Source organism: Lathyrus oleraceus, chromosome 5 (assembly GCF_024323335.1).
Source record: "Lathyrus oleraceus cultivar Zhongwan6 chromosome 5, CAAS_Psat_ZW6_1.0, whole genome shotgun sequence".
NCBI classification, from domain to species: Eukaryota; Viridiplantae; Streptophyta; class Magnoliopsida; order Fabales; family Fabaceae; genus Lathyrus; species Lathyrus oleraceus.
Genome location: NC_066583.1, coordinates 503,908,666 through 503,918,539, shown reverse-complemented (window position 1 = coordinate 503,918,539; position 9,874 = coordinate 503,908,666). Strand labels below are relative to the sequence as shown.

Genomic DNA, 9,874 nt, shown 5'->3' with positions numbered 1-9,874 from the left:
GAAGTCATTGCTAATAATCCTTGATTGAAACTCAATTGATTCATGTAAAACCTAACAGTTATTTTTGAAATTTTTGTGGAGCATAAAAAGAATCAAGGCCAAGTCTTATGTTTGAGGAAAACCACCCAACATAACCCGGTGAATTGAGTGAACTTTTGAAAAACCGGTCTAAACCAAGAACATCAGTTGAAACAAAAGAAGATCAGCCTTGAGATTTCAAGAGTGAATCAAATATAACTTGAAATATCAAAGAACAATTCACAAGGCTTTTGAAGAACCAAAACCAATTCATGAAAAGTTGGTTTCAAGCAAAACAAAAAGAAAAATAATACTCTAGAAAAAGAAGAAAGATAAAGATAAAGTTGGAGAGAGACTATACATCATGATTAAAAAAGAGAATGAAAAAGAAAAACATAGTCTCTCCAAATACTTGCAACCAAAGAAAGAGGAGAATTCAAAAGAGAAATCAACAAACAAAAGTGTCATATTTTAGATTTAGGAAACAAATCCTACTCATAAAACCAGACCAAAATGTAAACATATCAAAAGCCTTGAAAATTATGCTCATAAAATGTTTCAAAAAGAAATTGTCAAGGTGAAAATATGAGTTGGTCAAGATGTTGACAAGGTTATTAATGAGAGTTCAATTTACCACCAAACAACTTCAAAGAAATCTTCATCATTTTTATGAAGATGAGAGATAGGATGATTCAAAGAAAGAGACATGATTTGCTTTAGTTGATTGCATAAAATAATCTTTTGCATAGAAGCGCATTATTGCATAATCATGCTTTGATCCTATCAAGGTGAAAAGGGAACGAAGACCATTTGCAACAAGCATATTCCATTTGAACCATATCATCTCAGAAAATGATTGAAAACAAAACTATATAATTAAAGGAAATCATTGATGATCTTGATTGAGGACAAACAAGAATTCAAGTTGGGGAGAATTTGATAAATTCACAAAAATGTATAATATTTACTTATGAAAAATAACATTTATCGAATTAAGGAAACACTTATTCATGAAATTATACACACTTTGTCAAGAAGATGATACTTTTAAATGATGTGTGGTTAATTATTATAGGAATAGATCAAAGGAAGGAAAAAGCAAAGCAAAAAGCATGTCTTGTTTCACTATACAAATTCTGGTTCGCTTAGCGAAACCAAGTCAGAAGCAAAGCATCTAGGTTCGCTAGCAGTGAGTAGCAGCGAAAAGGCAACAAAGGCCCGATTCTCTAGGCGAGCTCTGGTTCTCTTAGCGAAAACAAGTTAGAGGCAAAACGTCCCAGTTCGCTAGCAGCGAAGAGGCAGTGAAGGCCCGATTTGCTAAGCGAGCTTTGGTTCGCTTAGCGAAACCAAGTTAGAGGCAAAACATCCCAGTTCGCTAGCAGCGAGGAGCATCGAAGGAAGTTCACTTAGAGAACTATACTTCGCCTAGCGAAGTTTGGAGGCTCCTGGAAGGCGGGTTGACAGCTCAAAAGTTAGTGGAGAAGATAGGATAGTTCGCTTAGCGAAACTTTATCTCGTTAAGCAAACTCAGGCGGCCAGAACCATTATAAAAAGGGACCAAGAGCAATGCAGAAGGAATCATCTTATTATTTTATAACTGTTTGTAATAGTTATTATATTCTGTCAAAAAGGGTTGTAATAGACACTTAGGGGAGGGAATCAAAGAATCGAGATGGATACGCATCAAGGATTGATGAATCGTCATTGGTGCTCATTCATTTCCAATTCTTCCTTTTTGTACAAGCTACCATGAAAATGGCTAGCTAATCTCCCTCTCTTGCTGGGATTGGAAGAATCTACCGTAATTGTATGTATATTTACCATTATATTCTTAATATAAACATGCTTTCATGATTATTGATTCTATCTTATATTATCGTCAAAATTTATGAATTCAATTTGTTAATGAAAATTGCTTTCAAACTCATGAATCAAAGATAACAAATTGATTAAACTCTAATTGCTAAACATAGAATTAGTTTTAATATCCACCTCAAAATACTTGATCTTCATACAATCAGATTGTTTAATCGGTTGAGACAACATCGATTCAACAAGCCGATTGGAATCTTGAAACTTTCATATAGACATACATGTTTTTTTGAAAAGTATGTGAAAATATGAATGAATACATGGTTATGCCAAAATTAATCGGTACATTGCATACATAAACGGTAGAAGAAATCCAATCCCAGCAAGATAATTTGTCATATTACAATTCCGCTTATTTTATTCCGTTTATCTTACGTTTCGCTATTACTTTCGATTTGAACTTTAAACTTTCCGAAAACTTAAACTTAAACTATATCAGTAATCTAAAACATTGGTAATATCGTTCCAGTCTTTAGGGACACGATAACAAAATACTTCTTTTGATTTACTCAACATCAATATAACATAACTTAATTGGGGATTTGATTCACATGCAACAACCTTTGGACTTTGGGGTTTAGACTGATTCTAAACAGAGATGAAGAAATAATATAACTGGTTATTCAAACTGATAATATATATGAATTCGTGAAAGTTGAAATAAACAATTTCACGTCATACCTCACAATTGATGTAGTCATTCACTATCTGATTAACAAATGATTAATCAATATCAAGCTTATGAACCGAAGCTTGACTAAAGTTTGGTTGAACCTTAGCTCTAAATGCCATTTTCTTATTTAATAGCGAATCAAGCTCACCAGGATACACCATAGGTTCATCTTGTCCATCCAACGAAAATTTATGTCGATTAATTACTCTTATTAATCGTGATTATAAAATGATTTAGTAATTTTAATTGAATCATAAAAATATTTATACCTCCAGCATTGTTTTGCGCATGTCATTAGCTATTTTGCATATGATATTCGCACAATCATTATCCAAGAACATAAAGCGATATTTTGCACCTCCATCTGTTACATAAATCTCAACCTTATACCTGTGACAATTTTATCTGATTTTTAAAATGATTTTTAAATTATGATAGAATAAACCTATTAAACTGAAATACAAACATTATAAGTTAACCTTGGTATAGACTATTTAACATCTTCACTACAACCACATTTATAAGAATGTGTAGGAGCACGAGATTTTAAAGAGTATTTAGTGCAACCATAATAGAGCCATATGTATTTTGAAACAACAAATTTCAACGTCGTTGCTACAGTAACACATATAGTCTCCTAAGAATTCATTATATCATATCAGACATTAATTAGTAAACATCAATTAGTAAACATCAATTAGTATTTTCACTTTATACATCAAACTGGATATAATAACAATTTATAAAGTATACTTGATTTAACTTGCAGAAGTCGCTTAAGAACATGCATTTGGCATTATAAACAAATCTTTCAATTAATATAAATTGTGTTCCACCAGACCAGTTAGACAACGCTTGCGTGGATTGTGTAGGCTTCTCATTCTTCCACGAATCAGGTAACCTAAACAAAATAACACATCAAGTCTTAACAAAAACTATAGCAAAAAACACAATCAACTTATATAACAGATTGAAAAGATAAAAAGTAAGTTCCAAGATGATATACTTTGACAAAAATTCCTGGATAACAACTACGTCTTGTTGATTAATAACTTTGAGTCACTCCATCCATTAGAAATTGTAGAATTTTACAAAAATTCATTTGCATGAAGAAGAACAAATACTATTTACATCCAATAATATTATAATCTACTATTGGTATATATTATTGATTCCATGAAATAACCTTGGTAATCCTTGATCATTGCATGTGTCAGAACAATGATAATTGCTCCACATTTTGTGTCATCATTATAATAACTTAAAAACTTAGATTCATAGTTGCCCCATAAACTGCAGTTTATAATATTTTCCATATACATAATTTTGAAGTAAGTATAAAATTATGTAATATCAATATATAAATGATACATAATATTTCAGATTTACCACAGATCCCTGAGTCTCAAAGAAACCACAATCTTCTTCTCGTCTGATTTCGACTGATAATTGTTAATCTCGTGGACGACACCTACAATATCTGATAAATAAAGAGATATTAGATTACACTTGAAAAAGATCCGAACAAATGATGGAGAGGAAGGAAGAAAATATGATCCGAGCAAATAATGGAGAGGAAGGAAGAAAATACGAAAATATTTATCTTTTGGAGGATATGAAAACCTAACTGTTGTTATGGAAATGAATAAATTTCAAATGCTGAAGACCTCTTTTTATTATGAACTAGTGGAATGTAGAGTCTGCATGTAGAAGCGTGAACGAGGGAATGTGAAATCATATGAAGTTAATATGTGACTCTTAAACTTTTTTAAAAGGAACAGAAAAAATACTATTTGGAGGTGAATAAGTAATGTATGTGGGTGCAAATCCACGAGCTTTATACTTGTTATCTACTGAGTTGACGTAATGTATGAGTCTTTTCCTAAACACATACCAAAATCAACAATCTTTTGTAATTACACCAAATAATTATACATAAACATACCAATTCCTTTCATTATATTTGAGAAGATGTTTGTTCTATTTTAAAATTAGAAATTGAACATTTTTCATTAAACCAAATACATTCCAAAAATTTGTTACAATATGTGAAAAAATGAGCATTATATTAAAGGATGAGTAATAGTAAGAATTTAATTGGTGGAACTAAGTGGTCTTTCATATTTGTTACAATAAGTGCCAGTAAAGCTGTTTTTTTCTTGAAATCCAAAGAATTCTTATTAATTTATAAATAGGTCATCAATTCCACATTGTAAAAAAGTAGAAACGGAGGGAATTCAAGTCATTTTATCGACATGAGTGTTCTATATCGAAAAATTTTTAATTTTCCTATTAATATAGTGGTAGAAAGAATACTAGACTGTGTCGAAACTTCAAACTCGTTAATTTTAACCATGGTAAAAAAAATTGTTAACCAAAAAGATCTCATGATGTATGCATGGAAACACACGTGCAACAACTAAAAGTGTTATGACATGTGAGAAAAAAAAATCGTGAGATTACAAAAATTTCAAAATAAAAGTTAATTAATCTTGCATTCAAAAAGTAAAAAAATATTTGCCAAATATTTTTTATTAGAAAGACAATTGATTCCCTAAATAATTGTTAAATACTTATTTGAATACATATTTCCAAAATTTTGTGTTTGATGATTTTTTCTTTAATCATACTTAAAATATCACATATGAAAGGTTATGATACACCGATGTATAAAAACTTTTTACATAACATGCATACCAAATGGTAGATTTGTGGTTTATATATGGATTTGTATACTAACTATTTTATATATTTATTTTTATTATTATTATTATTATTATTATTATTATTATTATATTTATTATTATTATTATTATATTTATTATTATTATTATTATTATTATTATTATTATTATTATTATTTAAATTCTTGTCATTTAAACTTTCTCAATTTTCTTTAATCTTTTTAAATTCAATGGCCCCTTCATATTCAGTTTGATTAATTTCAAGTAAACATGAGCATGAGGTTGAAAAAGGCAAAAAGATTGAAATTTATCAATAAGTTCTCTTCCAAAAAAAAACACTTATTGATGACTCATATTTTCCTTCATCTACATAATGAAGGTCACAGTCTCACAGAATTCATGTACAGAAGTGAAAACTGAGACATGACAATCTACACTGAACAAATGCTCCAAAATGTATATTTCTTCTTTGCAAAGTTATGTTATGATCCTTTACTCCTATTTCATCTATTGTGTAAGAGGAACACATTCAAGTTCAATTTCAAGCACACCTCTCTCAACATTTTGTAGCCTCAATGAGATTTCTTGTCTCACTTTTCCTTCTTCAAGTGAGATTATTCCATCTTTCACAAGTGTGTTTTCACCACTTGCTACCCATTTTCCAAGCTGCATTGACTCATTGATTGATGATTTCTCATATGCTTTTGCTGCTGACACTAGTGGTTGAATGTCTATTTCAGCCTCACCCATAAAATCGTCGTTTTTGAATGCATCTTTGTCGTATACAATCTGCACGCAAGTAAGTATCACATCAAATCTTATCAAAACCAGGCTTTGATGTTGTATCTAGCATCTAACTTCAAGCACAAGTAATTTATGTTTGTATACATTTATGTAAAAATGAACTGAACGCTAAATTCAAACCTAAAAAACAATTCTAGAGGCAAAAGCTCTCAATTCTAACTTCAAATTATAATCAACTTTTGAGGCAGAATCAATTCTACTTGAGAAAATGGTGAACAATTGAACTTACCACTTTAAGAGGAGGAATGCTCTCAGGAATTGACAACATTAGGCTTTCATTCCAAACTGGATTTAAATTGTTCTTTATGACACGCGTTTTCACCGACTGCAAGACCAGACCAGACCAGATATTATAAATGTTACATATCTCTAATGTTAAATTTCCTTTATCCTTTACATGCCTTTATTAAGAAACCACACACATTCACGCAGTTAGCACATCGGTGATTGTTTTATCAAAATCTGCTTTGAAATCAGATGGTATGATCTTTGACCCGACGACCTCCGATGTGTTGACTACGTGAATGCGTGAATGCATGAGAACGTTGAATGTTGACAGCACGCGCAAACCAAATTAGTAGATGTGACATGAAGAGGAAACTCACTTGGTTACCGAGGGAAAGGATGACATAAGGGTCACTAGTGACTATATCTCTGATAGCTAGGTTTGTGCCTTTAACCACGTTAACTTTTACCAACCCAACAAATTCAACCATACCTGCCTATAACAGTAAATAGCAAGAAATAAGATTCAATATTTATCATGTTCACTCATTTTTCTATTAAGAATAAGGTACAACGAGGTACTCTTCACAATAACCGATTTCAAAAGATGAATGATAGATCTAGTAGTAATGAAATGAAACATTACCAACGAGGTACTCTTCTTTGCAGTCCTGTTCTCAGAATCTTTTCTTCCCCAGCTGTTTCGAAACGATAGCCCGATACGGTTTTTAGTTGTTTGTTTATCATAACGTTTTTTTTCGGGTAGAGGAATGTTGTTTGAGGAACTGCTCTGACCGGATGAAGAAGTTCTTCCATGGGATGGTATAAAGGGACACGACAAATTCTCCTCAGAATCCAAAAATTGTAGGAACTCGTATTTTCTCCTGAAAATAAAATTTAAAAAAAAAATTGTAAAACGCAATGGTACCCTTCGTCTAGGTAAACACAAATCTGTTGTATGTGTGCGCGCGCGCATGCACGCATTCGAGCATTTTTTGATCCAATTACCTAATAAAATCAGAGCGCTCATCGATAGAAGAATTTGGTTTTGGTTTTTTTACGTAAGTCGGCAAGCAAGCTTCGTACTTCTTATTGATTACTGTATTTCCACCCAAGTTGACCAATGAATCAACTTGTTCATCTGTCCAGTCATCTAGATTCAGTGACAGAACCTATAATAATGTCAAATCATGTTAACATTTCCATTTGAGAATTTGCAAATAAATTTGTATCTATGAAGCATGGACACAGGACACGACACCGATATTGACACGTCAACACCGATAATAATTCGAAAAAAATAAATAAATTGAACGTAAAAACAAGTGTCGGTGTCATGTCGGTGTCTGACCCTGACACAGACACGCCTTTTTTTAGAGGTGTGATGCTACAGAGGTTTGGATTACTTCTCTTTTTTTGTTCATGCAGAAATATAACCTTGCCAAATAACAAGAGTTTTACATAATTTATGTTTGGAACATACCTTAGATATATGGACTCCAAGGCTTCTATGTATACCAGAACACTTGATGCAAATAAATACTCCAAGACTTGAAGACCTGATATTCAAACAATGCGGTAAATAAAATCATAAGCAAATAATATGAACTAATGCCCTTTACAAGTAGGATAGATAAACCACACTACAAGCCTGTTTGGATTGACTTATTTGGGCTTATCTATTGGCATAAGCACTTATGAGATTGAATAGAAGAGCTTAAGGAAAGAACTTATGACGTATTCATAAGTTGCTTTCAGCTTATTTCCATAAACACTTACATGCAAATAATTTTATTTTATTTTATCTTTCGTTATATAAATATCTTATACACAAGAACATATATGATAAGCACAGAATTCGGTGGTACTTACACCCATTTTGGATCCGACGATCCACAATCAGCGCAGTACTTGTTCCCCGCTTGACGCATCAGATTGTCTAATCTTTCTTGTGGACCTAGCGGATGGGAATGTGCACAAATATGATAAGTTAAAAGATAAAATTCCGGAAGCTATACACTGTTTTTGAATATAAATTATTTATCTTAAAAACAGATAATTTAAAAAGGTAAAATACCAGATATCATCCATCGCTCTCTTTGACTTTGAGAATTCAAACTCGGTGTTTCGGTACAAAAGAGATCGTATAGGCAAGATGCTGACCCTACAGTTGAGACATTTAAGTTTTATAGTTAGACTACCATAATATCACTTTACACATAAACAGACACCAGACACGGCAGTGATAGTGACACATTGACACCGAAAATAATCTAAGAAAATAGAAGTGATTGAGTATAACTATAAGTGTTGTGATCTTGTGTGTCTCAGTCAGACACGCCTTTAACCTGAAGTGTTCGTGCTACAAAGATTCTATCATACGAATGACTCTATTCTTCTTGTTCATACTATCAACCATTCATTATATCACTTTGAGGGCAATAAAAAGGATGAAGCAAAAGGAATAGAGTTTTTTTACCCGGTATACCGTTGATTTCAGAGTTTTCTTGATGTATCTCCATCTCCATCATCAAATACTTAAAATCAAAATCAAGGAATGGAACTATAATCTGAGAACAGCCATGTAATTATTCACTGTTTCTCAGCTGACAAATAAAAAAGGGTTCATCGGCATCACATATTTTATCTTGATCAATATTAAAAAAAAAACACAAAAATTGCAATGAAAATTCCAAAGGAATAAACATAAAAAAAATGGCAAATTAGGTTTGAATTTACAAAAAAAAACAAATTTTCCAACTGAAAAATCTTACAGATCAGATAATATATTTCCTCAACTTGAAATTAAGCATGAGCCAATGCCAGCTAATTCCCTGCAACAACAACAACAACAAAAAACAAATTATTATCAAAATCAGAGAAAAAAATCATAACAAATTAATAGGTTTTGTAAATCATTGAAGAAACATACATTGAGCTAGAAAACCTAGAATTTTTTTCAAATCAATCTCATTGGAAATTGGTGGATGATAACAACCCCTTGAACAATGAAGATAAAATCAAAAAAAGGAATTGAAATACAGAATCGTGAAAAATTGAAATTGAAGAGTTTGAATTTGTTGTGATTATGATGAATGTTTGACTCACCAAGGAACATTGAAATGTTCAGAGAGAGATGTAGTTTGAACGCGCTTACATGGAAGCGTGTTAAATCCTGTACATTACAATTTGACGGTATTTTAACAACAGATTGATTTCATCAATTTCTCAACTATAACCTATAAATAGTATTTTTCGGTTTGTTTTTCTTTTATGTCCGTCAATACAAAAATGCATAATATATTTTTTTGAGAAAGTTTCATTAGGTTAAAATTTTGAATTTTTTATAATTATTTAGAGTGTGTTTAAATTTCGAATGATTTTATTTTATAGCTCATAATTTGAATAATTTTTTATGTGTTTAGAAGTAAGGTACATAACTTCTCATGCTAGTCTCCTCTAATATTATAATGTTAGACCTATCTATCTGGTTATCTTATCTAACATCATCATACAAAATATATTGAATCGGACATTCATTTTATTTTGGAAAAGGTCGTTTATGGGGTAAATCTGCTTTTTTTATACTAGATTGTTG

General features: G+C 31.4%; 1 protein-coding gene across 2 annotated transcripts; it reads right to left on the bottom strand.

The window, feature by feature from the left end:
- Positions 1-5,529: 5,529 nt before the first annotated feature.
- Positions 5,530-9,534, bottom strand: LOC127085806 (probable ADP-ribosylation factor GTPase-activating protein AGD11). Of its 2 annotated transcripts, XM_051026358.1 has the most exons (12): positions 9,385-9,463; positions 9,209-9,276; positions 9,051-9,110; positions 8,756-8,882; positions 8,354-8,440; positions 8,149-8,233; positions 7,760-7,835; positions 7,285-7,448; positions 6,923-7,160; positions 6,657-6,773; positions 6,281-6,376; positions 5,530-6,036 (listed from the first exon to the last, which is right to left on the bottom strand). In XM_051026358.1, the coding sequence occupies exons 4-12, from the start codon at positions 8,805-8,807 to the stop codon at positions 5,755-5,757; spliced, it is 1,197 nt and encodes a 398-aa protein (XP_050882315.1). In that variant the 5' UTR covers positions 8,808-8,882; positions 9,051-9,110; positions 9,209-9,276; positions 9,385-9,463; the 3' UTR covers positions 5,530-5,754. The 2 variants fall into 2 exon arrangements, with proteins under 2 accessions (XP_050882315.1, XP_050882314.1); XM_051026357.1 differs by lacking the exon at positions 9,209-9,276 and having other exon boundaries at positions 9,385-9,534.
- Between the last annotated feature and the right edge of the window lie 340 nt (positions 9,535-9,874).

What these genes read in the sequence shown, in the direction of transcription:
- LOC127085806 (XM_051026357.1), bottom strand. Translation starts at nt 8,807, where the DNA reads ATGATGGAGATGGAGATACATCAAGAAAACTCTGAAATCAACGGTATA. An exon ending in AGAGCGATGGATGATATCTG is followed by an intron (nt 8,234 to 8,353) that starts GTATTTTACCTT and finishes CCCATCCGCTAG; the next exon opens with GTCCACAAGAAAGATTAGAC. An exon ending in TTGGAGTCCATATATCTAAG is followed by an intron (nt 7,449 to 7,759) that starts GTATGTTCCAAA and finishes ACATTATTATAG; the next exon opens with GTTCTGTCACTGAATCTAGA.